Source organism: Sorex araneus, chromosome 3 (genome assembly GCF_027595985.1).
Source record: "Sorex araneus isolate mSorAra2 chromosome 3, mSorAra2.pri, whole genome shotgun sequence".
Lineage (NCBI taxonomy): Eukaryota > Metazoa > Chordata > Mammalia > Eulipotyphla > Soricidae > Sorex > Sorex araneus.
The window spans coordinates 94,825,450-94,844,476 of NC_073304.1; the positions used below are offsets into that span (position 1 = coordinate 94,825,450).

Sequence of the window (19,027 nt, forward strand, 5' to 3'; positions counted from 1 at the left end):
CTTTCATGTTTGCATTTCAGTCATACAGTTATCATTTACCCAACCCTCCACCAGTGCCCATTGTTCCCAGTATCCTTCTCACCACCCCCACCCCAGCCCCCACCACCCCACCCTGCTCTATGGCAGGGCATTCCCTTTGTTCTCTCTCTTTTTGGGTGTTGTAGTTTGCAAAAGAGGTATTGAGTGGCCATCCTGTTTGGTCTATAGTTTACTTTTGGCATCTTTCATCCCGAATGGGTCCTCCCAACATCCTTTACTTGGTGTTTCCTTCTCTATCTCAGCTGCCTTTTCCCCCAGAATGTGAGGCCAGTTTCCAAGCTGTGGGGCAGACCTCCTGGTCCTTATCTTTACTACTCTTGGGTGTTAGTCTCTCACTCTGTTATTTTATATTCCACAGATGAGTGCAATCTTTCTATGCCTGTCTCTCTCTTTCTGACTCATTTCACTTAGTATAATACTTTCCATGTTGATCCACTTATATGCAAATTTCATGACTTCATCTTTTCTAACAGTTGCATAGTATTCCATTGTGTAGATGTATCAAAGATTCTTTAACCAGTCATCTGTTTTGGGGTACTCTGGTTTTTTCCAGATTTGGGCTATTGTAAACAGAGCTGCAATGAACATACAAATGCAGATGTCATTTCTACTATACCTTTTTGCCTCTCTTGGATATATTTCCAGGAGTAGTATTGCTGGGTCAAATGGGAGCTCAATTTCTAATTTGTTTCTATGAGGCTCATATCTCCCTAATACCAAAAGCAAACAAAGACACCATAAAAAAAAACTACAGGCCAATATCCCTGAAGAACATGGATGCAAAGATTCTCAACAAAATATTAGCAAATAGAATTCAACAACTCATCAAGAAGATCATACACCACGACCAAGTGGATTCATCCCAGGGATGCAAGGATGGTTTAACATTCAGAAATCAATCAACACAATCCATCATATCAACAAAAGAAAAGATAAAAAACCATATGATCATATCAATATATGCAGAGAAAGCATTTGACAAGATCCAGCACCCATTTATGATAAAAACTTTTGCAAAAATGGGTATAGAAGGGACTTTCCTCAATATGGTCAAAGCCATCTACTATAAACAAGCATCATCCTCAGTGGGGAAAATCTAAAAGCCTTCCCTCTAAGATCAGGGATGAGATCAGGATGCTCACTCTCTCCACTTCTGTTCAATATAGTACTGGAAGTACTTGCAATAGCAGTTAGGCAAGAAAAAGATATTAAGGGCATTCAGGTAAGAAAGGAAGAAATCAAGATCTCACTATTCGCAGATGCTATGATACTATATTTAGAGAACCCTAAAACCTCTACCAAGAAACTCCAAGAAACAATAGACTTTTGTAGTAAAGTTGCAGGCTATAAAATCAATACTTAAAAGTCCATGGCTTTCCTATATGCTAATAATGAGAAATAAGAAAGTGACATGAAAAAAGCAATCCAGTTCACAATCGTGCCTCAGAAAATCAAGTACCTCGGAATCAACTTAACTAAGGAAGTAAAGGACTTGTACAAAGAAAACTACAAAACACTATTTCAAGAAATAAAAGAGGACACGAGGAAATGGAAATACATCCCCTGCTCATGGATTGGGAGAATTAACATCATCAAAATGGCAATACTACCCAAAGCATTGTATAAATTCAATGCAATCCCTATAAGGATACCCATGACACTTGATAAAACTGCTCAGAATGGGAGTGGGGGTGCGGGATAGGTTTATTTAAGTAGCTTCAGAAATTCCAAAGGGTGTTGATTAATCAGTACTTCCTTTTTTTTTTTTTTGCTTTTTGCTTTTTGCAGAGGCATATCCAGCGGTACTCAGGGCTTACTCCTGGCTCTGCACTCAGGAATTATTCCTGTCAGTGCTCAGGGGTCCATGTGGGGTGCTGGGGATCAAACCTGGGTTGGCTGCATGCTAGACAAATGCCTAGTCTCTGTATTATGATTTTGGCCCCATATCACTACTTTTTTTTTTTGCTTTTTGGGTCACACCTGGCAATGCACAAGGTTACTTCTGGCTCTGCATTCAGGAATCACCCCTGGCAGTGCTCAGGGGACCATATGGGATGCTGGGAATCAAACCTGAGTCGGCCGCATGCAAGGCAGACACCCTACCCGCTGTGCTATCGCTCCAGCCCACCCATATCACTACATTTTTTATAATTTATTTATTTTTTAATTGGTGAGTCACAGTGAGGGTACAGTTACAGATTCACACATTTTTGTGCTTGTTTTTCCCTCATGCAATGTTCGAGAGCCCATCCCTCCACCAGTGTCCATTCTCCACCACTTATGAACCCAGTATCCCTCCCACCCCCCTATCCCATTCCCCTGCACGCTCTGCCTCTGTGGCAGAGCATTCCAATTTGTTCTCTCTCTCTCCTTTTGGGTATTGTGGTTTGCAATAGGGGTATTGAGTGGCCATCATGTTCAGTCTCTAGTCTACTTTCAGCGTGCATCTCCCTCCCCACTCGGGATTTCTAATCACATTTTACTTGGTGCTCCCTTCTTTATCTGGGATGACTTTCCCCCAGCGTGTGAGGCTAGCTTCCAAGCCATGGAGCCAACCTCCTGGTATTATATACTACTATTCTTGGGTATTAGTCTCCTACTGACATTTTATATTCCACAGATGAGTGCAATCTTTCTATGTCTGTCCCTCTCTTTCTGGCTCATTTCACTTAGCATGATACTTTCCATGTTGATCCACTTATATGCAAAGTTCATGACTTCATCTTTTCTAACAGCTGCATAGTATTCCATTGTATAGATGTACCAAAGTTTCTTTAACCAGTCATCTGTTCTCGGGCACTCGGGTTTTTTCCAGATTTGGACTATTGTAAACAGTGCCGCAATGAACATATAAGTGCAGATGTCATTTATACTATACTTTTTTTTCTCCAGGATATATTCCCAGAAGTGGTATTGCTGGATCAAATGGAAGCTCAATTTCTAATTTTTTGAGAATTGTCCATATTGTTTTCCAAAGGGGCTGGACCAGTCGGCATTCCCACCAGCAGTGTAGAAGGGTCCCTTTCTCTCCACATCCTCTCCAACAGCAGTTGCTTTTGTTCTTTTGGATGTGTGCCATTCTCTGTGGTGTGAGGTGGAATCTCATGGTTGTTTCGATCTGCATCTCCCTGATGATTAGTGATGTAGAGCATTTTTTCATGTACCTTTTAGCCATCATATCACTTTCTTGGAAATATTTCTGTTCATTTCTTCGGCCCATTTTCTGATGGGGTTGGATGTTTTCTTCTTGTAGAGTTCAACTAGTGCTTTGTATATCCTTGATATCAATCCTTTATCGGATGGGTATTAGGTGAATATCCTCTCCCACTTTGTAGATTGCCTTTGTATTCTGATCCCTGCCATATCACTACATTTTAAGATAGCTTTAAACCTAGCTTAACAACCTTTCTATCATAATAAGGTGAGCATTTTGTGGAAAGGAGTATATAAGTAAGGTTGTAGAACTGTAGTTAACTTTAGGATATTTTCAACTTGAAACTTTTTTTGATACAGTGTATTTGTCTAATTATATGTGTAAGTCATTATATATAGATAGTGGCTGCAATGTGTAAGACATCCGAGTAAAATATCAACACAGGTAGGCATATAGAATAATGTAGTATGTGTTTGTGATATAGATAACGTGTTTATAAAGTTCTCTGACATACATGAGCAAGGACATAGAAAATAACGGTTTTTTCTTACAGCCATCTTGTAGCCAAGGAGTTGTAAATATGGCATTTGTTTTTCAAGAGATTAGTCATAAAATTTGCCTGCTGCAAACACACAAAATAGCAATTACTTTTTCTCTCTTAGGTGAAGTTGGACTCCTGATTTGCAAAATCACACGGCTTACACCATTCAGTGGCTATGCTGGAGGAAAGACACAGACAGAGAAGAAAAAACTGAGAGACGTCTTTAAGAAGGGAGACCTCTATTTCAACAGTGGGGATCTCTTAATGATTGACCATGACAATTTCATCTACTTCCATGACAGAGTTGGAGATACTTTCCGGTTAGTGTCTCTGAATTACTGGGCAAAACACCAAACCTGGCACCATTTGGTCTACTCTTGCTTTGGGAATCAGGTGCCACTTGGTGATGAGGCTCCATTTCCTTCTGTATCTTTGGTGTTTGTGGAAAACAAGAAGTAATATGTGGGCTGGAGTGATAGTACAGCGGGTAGTACGCTTGCCTTACATGCGGTAGGCCCGGGTTTAATCCTCAGTGTCCCATATGGTCCCCCATATACCAATAGGAGTAATTCCTGAGTGCAGAGCCAAGAGTAACCCCTGAGCCTCACCAAAAAAGCATAACCCAAAAAGAAAAAAAAAAGCAGTAACATATGTGTAGTGTCAGTCTATGGGGTTTAGTTAATTTGAGCAATATCAGATGAAAATAAGGCAGAAAACCTGGATCTGATTGTGGACCCCGAAGAGCTGAGTCCATACAATTTCTCCCTTTTATCTTATATTAATACCAGGGCTGGAGTGATAGCACAGCAGGTAGGGCGTTTGCCTTGCACGCAACGGGCCCGGGTTCGATTCCCAGCATCCCATACGGTCCCCCGAGCACCGCCAGGAGTAATTCCTGAGTGCATTAACCAGGAATAACCCCAGTGCATTGCCGGGTGTGACCCCCCCCAAAAAAAATACCAATCACTCTTAGGGCAGCTAGGTATTTTCAGGATTTCCATTCATGGAGCTTTTCTTCAGATAAAATCATTCAAATTAATGTGGAGCTCAGCTTTGACGAGAAGGTACCTCATTTGTTTTTCTCCCTCCCATTCACTTCATTCTTTTAAAAGTGAATAAAATAGTTTTATGGAAAGAAATCTAGATTGCTGTGAGAGGAGAGAAAGAGAGAGAGAGAATGTGTTCGAGACAGATCATGGGTTTCTCCAGGGTGGAAAGCGCCCTCCCTGCCATTTTCCATCCCCAAAGAGGTGACTGACCAGAGAACTTCAAGTCAACAGTGAGGATTGAAAGTGATTGCTACAGGCTTTGAAATTAGTTGCCTACAACACAGTCTTCCAGCCTCCAGCCACTTTTGCTTACTCAGTTTCCTACCTGTGTTGAACTCTCTAAGGCCAGGCCCAGTGCTGTGCTGTTCACACCCCACCCCACCCCCTAAACCCCATCGGCACCACCAGCCAGCAATTAGCACAGTAGCTGACACACAGGATTATTCTTTGCATGAAGGAAGGAAGGAATGGGAGTTGTCTAGCTGCAGTAGAAAGCACCCAGATTTTAATGAGAAAAAAGCTAGCTCTTAACCCACTTCTACCAGCTTCATGTTCAACAAGTAACCTTTCCAGAACCCCATTCTTTCAGCCCAGGAAATGGGGCTTGCCACGAGCTTCAGGAATATCTTCCATTTCTGGGGGCTGGAGCAATAGCACAGCTAGTAGGGCATTTGCCTTGCACGCAGCCGACCCGGGTTCGATTCCCAGCATCCCATATGGTCCCCTGAGCACCGCCAGGGATGATTCCTGAGTGCAGAGCCAGGAGTAACCCCTGTGCATTGCCAGGTGTGACCCCCCCCCAAAAAAATTAAGAATATCTTCCATTTCAAATAATCCACAGCCCATCACTTCTCGGCCTTTTGGCTAAGATCAAGTGTAATAATCCACAGCCCAGTCCATACCATGATTTTATGCCCACTCCATGTCACTTAAAATAATTCTTCTGGAACTCAAGAGTTTTGGTTCAAATGGCAGAGCTGTGCATAAGCCAGGAGGCAGGTTGAATCCCCAACATGACATAGTGCTCCCAAAACTTACACAATTAACAAACAACAACAAAAAGATCTTTTTGGAATATCTAAAGAGTCTTTAAATGTATGGAAAATTATAGATTTTTATTAGGTTAAAAAAATAGCACCTGGTTTGAGCACTTACTAACATTTTAATCTCCCTGCAGCTAAAGTATGAATTTTCTCTTTCTTATTAAAAGTTTTCGGGGCTGGAGAGATAGCACAGCGGGTAGGGCATTTGCCTTGCACACGGCCGACCAGGATTCGATTCCCAGCATCCCATATGGTCCCCCGAGCACTGCTGGGAGTAATTCCTGAGTGCATGAGCCAGGAGAAATCCCTGTGCATTACCCAAAAAGAAAAAAAAAAGTTTTCTCTTTACCATCTGACACTTAAATGCAAGTATGAAATTCTGTTTAAAAAAAATCAGTCACTATATCACTGTCACACCGTTGCTCACCGATTTGCTCAAGCGGGCACCAGTAACATCTCCATTGTGAGACTTGTTGTTACTGTTTTTGACATATCGAATATGCCACGGGTAGCTTGCCAGGCTCTGCCATGCAGGCGGGACACTTGGTAGCTTGTCGGGCTCTCCAAGAGGGGCAGAGAAATCGAACCCGAGTTGGCCGAGTGCAAGGCAAATGCCCTACCTGCTGTGCTATCACTCCAACCCATCCCCCAAAGTAGGCATCCAAAAAAGCAAAGGATAGGAGTGGCCATACTAAACAAATTTGGAGCTTTTTCCTTTTTTGCTTTTCTTTTTTTTTGGCGGGGGTCACACCTGGCAATGCACAGGGATGAGTTCTGGCTTTGCACTCAGGAATTACTCCTGAAGGTGCTCAGGGGACCATATGGGAGGCTGGGAATCAAACCTGGGTCAGCCGTATGCTAATTTAAATAATCACCAAAGTTAGTAAATGAGAAAAATGAGAGACCTAAACACAGCGAAAAAATAACAATAATAATTGAGATTTATTTTTGATCTCCAGTGCCTTTCTTAGGCAAAGCCTATAATCTCACAGCAGAAAAACTTCATGGCATGAATCATGTTTCACGTGGTGAGATTGAAATTCCACATTTTATTATTCAGACCTGTGCCTTTGTCTTTTATTCCTCAAGCAGTATGCCTTTCCCCTTACTAAGATGGGAAGTGAAGGGGCCAAGTAGAAAGACTAGTATGATCCAGCTCCGCCCCACCCCTGCAGGCTGGGGAAATGCCTGCCCAGGCTCACTGCACCCTGGAAACCCCAGTGACCTCTGCTCACCCTGGCTTTTCTTTCAGGTGGAAAGGAGAGAACGTGGCCACCACTGAAGTCGCTGACATCGTAGGACTGATTGATTTTGTCCAAGAAGTGAATGTTTACGGAGTACCCGTGCCAGGTAGACACAAGCTTGCTTCCCTCTGTGCCAAACCCAATAGTAACTGAACAGCATTGAAACCCCAGGACAAAGGTGGTTACTGCTTTGCCCTGGGAGTAATGCGTTCCATCTGAACCTGTGTCATATTTAGATGTCGCACAGCCGAACCTGACCCTTGTGGTTCAGCTCCGCAACTCTTCCTGGGTTCCCCGGCAAGCCACATCTCTCCAAGGGATCCCTTGGCATGAAAAGATGTCCCACAACTTTTTCTGGTTGGTTGCTTTGTGTGTGTGTGTGTGTGTGTGTGTGTGTGTGTGTGTGTGTGTGTGTGTGTGTGTGTAGCAGGGGCGGGCATCTACCCCAGACCACACATGTGCAAAGCAAAGCCTCTACCACTGAGCTTCATCCCCAGCCCAAGCTATGGCCCACTTGATAGCTGGAAGGTGGTAGCTAGGCCTCTGAACTGGGAGGCTCAAATAAGAGTATTTGGGATTCTCTCCTAGATTCAAACTAGAAATTCAAATGTCCTGTCTTTGAAGAGCTGCAATGCTTTCGTATGACCTTAGCTGTCTTTTGTTTTCTAAATAATACTGGTTTCTAATTTCTAATAGTTCTGGGGCGTTGGTGGTGGGGCAGTTGAAATGTTGAAGATTGTCTTGCCTGTTCCTCTATAACCGTGTGACAGTGACAGGAAGTGTAGCCTCATGCCTCACCTGTCACAGAGGGAGAGGACCAGAAGCTGTCTCAGGTTGGAGCTGGGTCTGAATTAGCACACAGGCCCGTGTCACGGTAGACCACCAGGCCATGCTGGAATCTCACAGATCCCACTGGCACGTTGTGTGCACTTTGAAATGCTGAATTTTAAAGGGGAAACCACAAAAGAATGTACAGGAGAAGGTGAGGTAATCTGAGGAATGGAATGAAAGCTGTTAGTTGGGTCCCTCAACCTGTAGAAGCAGCAATGCCTAGGAGCTGTTATAAATAAAGTTTGTCCGGAGCAGGATGTGGCTCTAGTGGTAGTGCATCAGCTTTGCATGTGACAAACCCTGGGCTCAATCCCACATACCACCTGCCTCCTCCCCAGTATCACCCAAAAATGGCCCAATTAGCCCCCAGAGCACCATAAGTCATGGCCTCCACAACAAACAAAAAAGACATCTCCAGACGCACTAATAAAACTCTGAGTTGGGGCTCAGAAATGTGCTTTATCAAACCCTTCTGTGAGTCTTAAGAATACTGGAGGCTGGGGCCAGAGCCATCGTACAGCCTGTAGGTCACTTACTTTGCATGTTTGACTCCCAGCACTCCAGCTGATCCCTCGAGCACCCCAGGAGTGCTCCCGGAGCACAGAGCACCATTGATGTGGCACCAAAACAAACAACAACAACAAAAAGGCACTTCAGTCTGATGTAGGGGTGATGGAAATGTTCCAGGTTTGATGATAGTCATATAACACTGGGAATGTACTAAATGCCATTCAGCTATATACTTTATGTGACAAATAATGTGTGTAAATTACCATATTTATTTTTAAAACAAGCTTGAGAATCACTGAAGACTAGAGCTTCTGAAAATCTGGCCAGTCACTAGAATCTTGTAGGAAACTTTTTTTATTTGGAGGGGGAGCAGGAGTATTACTGGGCCACACTGGGCAGTGCTCAGGGGCTATTCCTGGCTCTGTAGTCAGGGAACACTCCTGCCAGTGCTCAGGGATTTTGCCAGCAAGGATTTGAATGAGAGTCTGCTGCATGCCAGGCAAGCACCTCTCCCCCCCACCATCTCTCCAGCCCTATTTTGGAAACTTTTTTTTTTTTTTTGCTTTTTGGGTCACATCTGGTGATGCACAGGGGTTACTCCTGGCTCTGCACTCAGGAATCACTCCTGGCTGTGCTCAGGGGACCATATGGGATGTAGGGAATCGAACCCAGGTCAGCCGCATGCAAGGCAAACGCCCTACCTGCTGTACTATAGCTCCAACACCCAATTTTGGAAACTAAAAAGCTCAGATCTCTGAGGTCTGGGACTTAGACTGTTTCTTTTTTGGTGGTCAGAGGCCTCCCCTGGCAGTGCTGGTGGCCATATAGAGCCAAGAATCAAGCACAGGACCTCACACATGCAAAGCATGTGCCCTACCACATCACCCCAGGATCCTCTTCTCCCTCAACCTCCACCTCACTTTTTTTTTTTTCTAAATTCCCATGTAAACCTAAGTAAGGTTTGGGAGACATGGACATAGAACAAAGAGGAGGTTTCCAAATGATGGAAAGACAAAACAAGTAGCGTGTGGTCCACAAGCCAAAAGAAGTGAATGAGCAGAATGAAAACCCAGGGGTGAGGAGCAAGTTTTCACTGGAGAACTGGGCTGGAAGCAGAGGTCCAGTGAGCAAATAAACTCTCGGGCAGAGCTCGGCTTCCTCTCTGAGGCATGTTAGCTCTGGAGTCCACCTGGGATTTTGTGAGAATTCTTGCAGCCAGAAGAGTCTAGATAGAAAGGGGTCTTCCTCACTTTCTGGTGCTCTGACCCTCCGGGCCACATTTGCTGTTGGGGGGGCTGGAGCGATAGTACAGTGGGTAAGGCATTTGCCTTGCATGTGACCGACCCAGGTTCAATTCCCAGCATCCCATATGGTCCCCTGAGCACTGCCAGGAGTGGTTCCTGAGTGCAGAGCCAGGAGTAACCCCTGCATCGCCAGGTGTGACCCAAAAAGAAAAAAAAAAAAACTTCAGCACATTTGCTGTTGGCCTCTGTGCAGACACCAGTCCCTCCCAGCTAAAGAATGGCTGGGCTCTGAGACCAGCGACTTCCTCCACAGGCAGGTCATGGCTCCAGCAATGCTGAGCAAGGCCGTCCGTCAAGGGGCTCAGGTTTATACCTGGAGGGCGCTTCTAGGTTTGGGCCTGAGTATTTCTGAAGATCACATCAGAACTGCTCATCTCCTCTCTAGAACTTTCTATGCTTCGTGGATAGAATTTTCTGAAGTGAGTTTTTTGTTTAGTTTTTGTTTTTGTTTTTCGGTTTTAGGGCCACACTGCTGGTGCTCAGGCATTACTCCTGGCTCTGTGCTCAGGAATTACTGCTGAAGGGCTTGGGAGACCATATGGGATGCTAGGGATCACACCCGGTCATCCATGTATAAGGCCATGTGGAAGGCCAGTGTGCCTTATAGCCCAAATATGCAATATTTAAAATATATATATATTCTATGTTTGCACTGTCCAATCCGGTAGGCAGTAGGCACCATGTGGCTATTTAGAGCATTTAAAATGTGGCAAATGCAACTAGGGAATTACATTTTTTCCTTTCATTTAATTACAATTAATTTTCACAGCCACCTGTGACCAGTGGCTACCACTTTGGACAGACCTGCCCTAGGTCACCCTCATCCGGTCTGTGTAGATGGGATCCTGACCCCTGGAGCTGAATGAGCCCCCAAATCACCCTTTGCGAGGGGGAACACAGACTTGAGACCCCAGACTCATGGATCTCTTGGTGGGACATTGCCTCCCACAGAGCAAGAAGCCCCCGTAGCCTGTTGAAGCTGAAGATGTCTGTTGCATCAGCCCCTGCCGTAATTGTAAACTCAGCTTATCAGCGAAAGACAAGATTCCTGAGTGCGGGGCCCTTGAGACCAGAAATCCCTAGAGAAAGAGGGTCCAGGGCCTTACCTCACTACCTCTCCGGCAAGAGGCAAATAGGATGAGGGGGAGTTACCTTTCTTCTCATTCTTTCCCTTGTTTTCTGCCTTCTTGGGAGGCATGGGTAAACACACAATCATCATGGGAGAGGTTTCGAAAGCCGGGGCCCAGGTGACGGAGGCCAGCTCCTCCCCTCTCTGATTACGGCTAAGTAGTTCGGGGAAGTGGACCAGGCTCCCGTGGAGGAGGTATTAATTCCTAATTACCACTGTCCTCACAAGAAAACAAGGGTAATTGTTCTCAACACCTCTCGGCTTACGTCCCGGCCTGCCGGGGCAGCCAGGGCTGGAAGGCTCGGTCTGTGTTCTCTCTGGCAAGCACCACCTCCAGGGACCAGCGGCGTCCGCGGGAGGGCACCAGCCCGCGCGCCCTTGCACCTCACCCTCACCCTCCCGTCCCCACAGCCTGTGCGAAATGCAGGGAGGCGAAGCTATTAGGAGCCTTGATTAAATCAGTAAGTCTCAGAGGTGGCGTTTGCACCTAGAAGCGCAATCGACCTGGCGTTGCAGCCAAAGTTGCTGCCGTCGCGTCGCGCCGTTCTTAGTGACAGCAGGGCCAAGAGGTCTCCCGAGTCCAAACAAATCACCAGCCCACCCACAGCTTTTGCCACCCGTTCATCCAACTTCCTATCTGGGTTTATTCCTTGAGCCCACTAGGGAAAATGATCATCGCGCCCTCGACTCGTATCGTTTACATCAACATTGAATGTTGCAGGCATCATCCCAGCCCGTGACGCTGACAGCTTGCTCTCCGTGCTCAGGGCCCAGCCAGCCTCTGTTCTCTTCCTAAACCCGCCTAGTCTGTGCTACAGGAGCTCGATTACTCTGCCTGTCTCTAAGCCTCAGTTTCTTGTTTGTTTTGTTTGGGGGGCCACACCCAGGAATTGTTCCGGGGCTGTTCTTGGCTCTGTGCTCACAAGCGACCCCTGGAGGTGCTCCTGGGAACAGTTCAGTGCTGAGCAACAAACCAGGGTCCGCCACAGGCCAGGCAAGAGCCTTACCCACTACTCTATTATGGCTTTGACCCAAGCCTCAGTTACTTCATTTGTAAAATAAAAATAGTACTGGTTCCACTTCATAAGCTTGATAAAAGGGTTAAGTGATATAATCGATAAAAACAATATCACTGTAGCACTGTCATCCCGTTGTTCATAGATTTGCTCGAGTGGGCACCAGTAACGTCTCCATTGTGACACTTGTTTTTACTGTTTTTGGCAGATCGAATACGCCATGGGGAGCTTGCCAGGTTCTGCTGTGTGGGCGGGATACTCTCAGTAGCTTGCCAGGCTCTCCGAGAGGGACAGAGGAATCAAACCCGGGTCAACCACGTGCAAGGCAAACTCCCTAACCACTGCACTATTGCTCCAGCCCAAAAATACAATATAGGATATGTTATATACTAAATATTTAATCAACATATAGCTGTTGTTATTATTGATATTATATTCACTTTAGGATAACTTTGAGGCACAGGGATATGGCTCCCGTGGCAGGGTACTGCCACGGGAAGTATGGTAACAGCGGAAACCTAGGTTCAATCCCAGAACCACCAAAAGAAAAAAAAAGTTATAGAATAACTTTGAAAAATAGTTGAAAATTTCAACAAGCCAAAAGCAATCCTTGTCATAATGTCTTGGTTGACTGGATTTCTTTAGCACAACATCATAAATAAAATAGCCCCAATGTTTCAACATTGCTCTGACTTTATTTCTAGGACATGAGGGTCGGATTGGCATGGCCTCAATCAAGATGAAGGAAGATCGCGAATTCGACGGAAAGAAACTCTTTAAACATGTTGTTGATTACCTGCCCAATTATGCGAGGCCCCGGTTTCTGAGAATACAGGTGAGATTTCCTGCTATCAAGTTTGTCAACCCCACCCCTTGTTTCCAAGGGAGCAGCCCGCTTTCTGCAGTGCACCACAGTGGTTGAATTGTCATTGCTTTTTTTCAGGTAGCCCATTAAGGAGGCAGAAATAATCAGAAAACGAAACTAGCCAAGATAAAATCTTAATCTCTTCCTCCCTAAAATGACAGGACAATTTTTTTCAGAGACAGCAGTAGCAAGTAACTCTTCACTTGATCTTAGCCAAAAGTCCAAGAAGCGATTAGTAGCAAGTAACTCTTAAAGGCTACATTGGATGAGCTATCACAGACACTTTCCGTACAAATGACCCCAACCTCCTCTTTGTCATTTAAGGAATAGAAGGTTTAAAGTATAGGAATGGAAAAATCCACTGCAGTCCTCCCCCTTTCTGTACTATGAGATGTAATTGGGCATAATTAGTGATATGGAACTACCAAAGGCTTAACTGTCACCACCAGAGGGACTTTTTTCCCTGTTTCAAATATTAACCTCTTAGTTCACACTCTCACACTTTGAACTGTATTATTCTATAACTTAAAACGGGATGAAGGAAGTCTCATACCTAGATATCTCATATCTAGATACCAGATAATGCTGTGATTATAGGGTTATTTCCGTTCGTTTCCATAAAGCACTGATGTTTACTTTACAATGATTGAGAAACATGAAATTGAAACAGCCTCAGATTGCCTGTCACCTATTATTAATTGAAAGGAAAAAAGGTCTATCTAACAGGTAAAATAAAATAAGCAGGACAGTGGTCCCTAGTCCCCCATACACACACACACCCATTAATGAGGATATTCCAGGGACATCTGAAGCCTCACCAGGCAACAGTTTCCTCTGCATCAGCCACTGTGGGCAGCTTCTCATGCACCAAGATTTACTCCTAGTGGCGGGTGACCCAGTACTTGATTTGATGGACTTCTGGAAAGGGGCGGGGGATGTGTGATGCTTAATCTTGGTTTACATGACAGTGTTTTAGGGGCACCACAGTTGGGAGAGATAGTACAGTGGACAAGACGCTTGCCTTGCATGCACTTGACCCAGATTCAATCCCCAGCACCATCACGTATGATCTCTGAGTGCAGAGCCTGGTCCTGAGCAGATCCAGGATTAGGTCCTATGCACTGCTGGGTATGGGGAAAAAAGCAAAAACATGCTTCTTCAAAGTAGTGGTTCATAACAGCAGCTTACAAATGAACCAGCGGTGCTCATGGGTTGCCGGTTTCCCCATGCCCCATCCAGACCCCTGACCTCAAACTGTAATCTGTTTGCAAAACATTGGAACAATGCAGGTTGTTGAATGTTTTTCAGGATATTATCGAGATCACTGGTACTTTCAAACACCGCAAAGTGACACTGGTGGAGGAGGGCTTTAACCCTGCTGTCATCAAAGATGCCTTGTACTTTTTGGATGAGAAAGCAGAAATGTATGTGCCTATGACTGAGGACATTTACAAGGCCATCAGTGAGAAATCTCTGAAACTCTAAACATTTCTAAACATCCCCATCATAATAACTCATCATATTTCCAGACAGAAATGGAATGGACCTAGCACAGTCACTTGCTGTAATCCAACTTTAATTTGATTGAAGATTGTAAAGTGTGATTTTTGTGTGTGTGCAAACCAATAAAGGGAAATGTTTCGAAATTACATCTGAACCTTTACAAGTGAACAGATAGAGATAATTATTTTTTCAATTTGCACCTATTTGTATTGGCAAACTAAGCTTGTTAGAGGGTGTTATTTTATGTCATACATAATAAAGATAGATGAATGTGTGATAACATTGTCTTTCCTGACTTTATTGTAAATGCTCTCATTGGTCTCCCACTCATAATAATAATGGCGTTCTTGATTTGGGGATCAAGTGGTGGAGAATTGGCTGGGCATGTGAGGGGCCCTGCATCCTATCCTCAGAACCAAATGAACTCCTGAGCTCCACTTGGGTGGCACTGTTGACACTGGGCTGGTGCTATTGGTCCTGAGGCACCAAACCTTGTCGTTGCTCCTATTGAAAAATGACAAGTTGGTGTCTCATATAATTCCTTATTGATTATACCCCACAAAGGAATGCAGTCATTTTATCTGTCTCTCTCTTTCTGACTTATTTCACTCAGCATGATACTCTTCATGTCCATCAATTTATAAGAAAATTTCTTGACTTCATTTTTCCTAATAGCTGTGTATGAGACTAATATCCAAGGCATAGAAAACAGGGGCCAGGAGGACAGGTCAATGGTTTGAAGCTTGGGCACAAAGGGCAGGTAGGATAGGGAATGGATCAGTATGACAATAATAGCTGGAAATGGTAATTTTGGAAGGAATTGAGTGTTAAAAGTAGGTAAAGGTTTTTAATCATATAGAAGAAAGGGGGAATGATGAGAGAAGAAGAAAGAAAACAAAGAAAAGTAGAAGAAAGTTTACATTAATTTTGGTGGTTCCTTTATATCAAGTAAATAGAAGTTATATAAATTAAATTTTGTTGGATTGAACTCACACACACAAAAAAAATTGACAAGCTGAGAGGGAGATGGATCACCAATGAACAAGACCATAGAAGTTCAGCTCCAGTATTAGGCCAACTGTCCCCACTTTCCTGGACACAGTCTAGAAATATTATCATCCTTGGGGGCATGCAAGTCTGAGCCTGATGCTGGAGCAATAATGCAGCAAATACGGTGCTTACCTTGCACATAGCTAACCCAGGTTAAATCCCCAGCATCCCTATATTATCCCCTGAGGCTGCCAAGTATGATCCCTGGGCACAGACCCAGCAGTAAGACCTGAGCTTCACCAGGTGGGATCAAAAAAATAATCTATGTGCCTATAGTCTCAATATCACACGTGTTCAGTTAGTATCTTAAAGAATCCTGAAGTATCTTCAGGGTTCACTTTGGTTGGTACTGTGACTGAGAGAAACAGGTCACAAATGAAGGTGGTGAACGTGTGGGAAGACACTGGTCCACTTCATCATGATTATTAGCATGTGCAATTAGAGCTTCAGTACTGCCCAGGGCCTTGAATTAATCAGAAAGAAAATTCCATGCATTTCTGTGAATCTTCTCAGTTCTTGAAACGTGGAGTTTCCAAAAAGGTTTCCTTCCACGCACCCCAAATGAGTCTATCCACAAAACGGGTTGCAGATCTCTTGCCTCCAACACCAGCAGGTTTCACTCTGGGGTTTCCTCAGGCCTTGGGCATGGTGCAGAAGGTTTGCCAATGTGGCCTTTTTCTCATTTCACTGTTGCCTCTATGCGGGGCACAACTCCTTGACCTCTACACGTTTCAGCCATTCACAGAATTCCAGGAACAGGGGACACTCACGATGGCAAGTTCCTTCCTAGAATTTGTGCTAACTTAGGCCCCAGAAACATGATTACCACGTCTACATCCAGAAAATATGACCCAAGTTCACCCCAGCCTCCCGACAAGTGGAGCTCTCTTCCCTAGAGGCAATCCTCAGATGAAGTTCCTCCCTAGAGGACTTCCTCAGAAGACCAGGAGCTGGCCAGGAGCCCCAAACCTCCACCGAGTAATCCTCAAAAGGTTCCAGGCAAACCTGGAGAGAGGTCACCATCTCTGCCCTGGATGCAGTTCTAGAATCTTTACTGAAACTCCCCACTCTCTTAGGTGCCCTCTGCTTTCACCCAATCATAAACATTTTCTGAGCACATCTAATGAGTGAAGGACTCGCACTTGAGGATGGTCTCAGGAAAACGCCAGAATGCATTTTTGTGACTGTCAGCATTTGGCAATCTTGGCAGAATTCTAAGTATCTCTGTCTTTGCTATATTGATCTTCTGGGGGAGAATCAAAAGCAAGTGATGACAGCTAGTACAACCTTTGCTTTCTAGAGTATCATGTGATAATGGATAATGAGTTTCTTGGCAGCTTGTTAAAGGGACTCAGGCTGTGAGCAGAGGTTACATTAAAGCAATGACGGCACCCCATGTCACCAGGGACATCTTTTGGGGATGAGAGGTCAGTGTTTTCAACAGTGAGCCAGAGATCGGTGTGCTATTAACCAGAGTCAGCTGGAGCCTGACCACCTTTGACTCACATGTTCAGCTTTCTCCTTAGGAACTCAGAAATTCGGGGACCAGAGCAACAGTACAGCAGGTAGGACATTTGCCTTGCACACGGCTGAACCAGGTTCAATCCTCGACATCCCTTCTGGTTCCCTGAGCACCCCCAGGAGTAATTCCTGAGTGCAAAGCCAGGAGTAACCCCTGAGCATCACAGGGTGTAACCAAAAAAAGAAAAAATTAAAAAACACCTTATAAATTCTCCTTTGAATGGCTTCTTCAGCCTCCCCCCATCAGCCATTCACTTCCCCAGACCTCTATGACACAGGCCAACCACCAGAGCATCCCTGAACATGAAGAAGCACCACACATGATCTTCGGCACCTGGGTTGGCACTGTGTGAACAGAGGCCAGTCATAATCTGTGACAGATAACCAACTTCAATGACTGCTTGGTTTCAAAAGGATTGGAGCACAGCCAAAGAGATAGCACAGAGGTTGCATTACATGCAGTTGACTCTGGTTTTATCCCTCACACTACATGTGGTCACCTGAGGCCTAACAGGAGTGAGCCCAGAGCATATCCGGGTGCTTTGCATTCTGACTCTGTGCTCAGGGATTACTCCTGGTGATTATAACATATGTAGTGCTGGGTGTAGCAACAAACTGATAAGAAACAAACTGATATCCAGGTAAATTGTTTAACAGTTCCGATATATATATGTATAAATATATATAGTGTTTTTTTTAAAACACTCATTGGTGCAAAGATAAGATGCTAGAAGCACCAAAATATTTGAGGGATGAATTAGAAAATGTCAGCATCTGAAGTTAAAGATAATCAGTATAAAAAGGGGTGGGGGCGGTGTGGTGACCGCCATCTTATAAGGACCACTAAAGAGAGGTACAAGCTTACAATGATGCCATTTCTGGCAGAAATTTCCTTAGACTTAGTTACTAAAATACTAAAATACAGAAATCCAAAACCTCATATCTCTTCATTCTCAGCAATGGAAAACAAATTATCAAATGCTTCCTTTTCAGCAGGTCTGGTTTTGGGGGGGGAAATGCCAAACAATAATAGTGAGGTTTTTGTTGAAATATTGAATGTAATCAAAGTAAAGTGAAAATTATTAGCTACACAGGTGGGGAGTGGGGTGGAAGTTGGAGGGGAAGTATACTGGGGTTCTTGGTGGTGGAATATGTGCACCAGTGAAGGGATGGGTGTTCGATTACTGTCTGAGACTTAAGCCTGAAAGCTTTGTAACTTTCCACATGGTGATTCAATAATAAATAAATAAATAAATAAATAAATAAATAAATAAATAAATAAAGGGGGTCAGACTAAGCAAGTTCAGCAGCCTACCTTGAGAGACAGGTTAAATACACTTTTCAAGCATTTGTAGATTATGTACCCTAGATCAAAGAGAGACTCAAGTCTGTGACAAAGACTTTTTGTTTTGTTCTGTTTTCACCATGGAGCCACACCAGCAACGCTCAGGTGTTGCTCAGAGACCCAGGTATTACCAGGGAGAGAAGCCAAGCTTCTGACATGCAAAGCATATGCTCCAATTCATCTCCGACCCCAAAGATGGAACTTCTTTAAAAAAAATGACTGCCAGGGCTGGAGCAATAGTACAGCGGGTAGGGCATTTGCCTTGCATGCAGCCAACTGGGGTTCTATCCCAGGCATCCCATATGGTCCCCTGAGTACCATCAGGAGTAATTTCTGAGTTCAGAGACCAGAAGGAGCCCCTGAGGATCGCCAGATGTGACCCCCCCAAAAAAAAACACAAAATTAAATAAATAAATAAAATTATTGCCATTATTAATTTATTCTCTTAAGAATTTTTAAAAGAGGGGCTTTTGGCAGAAATGCATCTGGACTTTGCATTAGGCTACCGGCGCCGGGACACCCAGGTGGGAAAAGGTGCCATCCCTCCGCCTATTCCCCCTGGCGGCCTAGTGGCCACCATCTTCCAGAGCCCACTGGACAGTCAGGTACAGGCCAGCAGTGACGAGACATGCTGGGCCTCATGGGATAGGGGTGGAGCCACTCCTTCTCCTCCCCTGCCCCAGGGAGACCCCGAGATGCCGCCTACGGACAGCCCCTCCGCCTGCTTCTTAAGCTCCTTATCGGTCATGATCCCGGAGATACACAAGCGAATCTCGAAACCGAGCAGATTTTGGCAGAAATCTCTCCAGACTTAATTATTAAAATTTCAGAATTCTAAGACATTATATGCTATTCATAATCAGCAATAGGAAACAAATTGTCT

At 44.5% G+C, this 19,027-nt stretch overlaps 1 protein-coding gene across 1 annotated transcript in view; it reads left to right on the forward strand.

Moving 5' to 3' along the window:
* Positions 1–14,508, forward strand: part of SLC27A2 (solute carrier family 27 member 2) — a 57,436-nt gene extending 42,928 nt beyond the window's left edge. Inside the window, exons 7-10 of the mRNA XM_004611782.2 lie at positions 3,856–4,054; positions 7,079–7,176; positions 12,565–12,695; positions 14,034–14,508. Of these exons, the coding sequence (XP_004611839.2) occupies positions 3,856–4,054; positions 7,079–7,176; positions 12,565–12,695; positions 14,034–14,210 (605 nt within the window). The 3' untranslated portion in view covers positions 14,211–14,508. The remainder of the gene's footprint in view (positions 1–3,855; positions 4,055–7,078; positions 7,177–12,564; positions 12,696–14,033) is intronic.
* Positions 14,509–19,027: the final 4,519 nt, after the last annotated feature.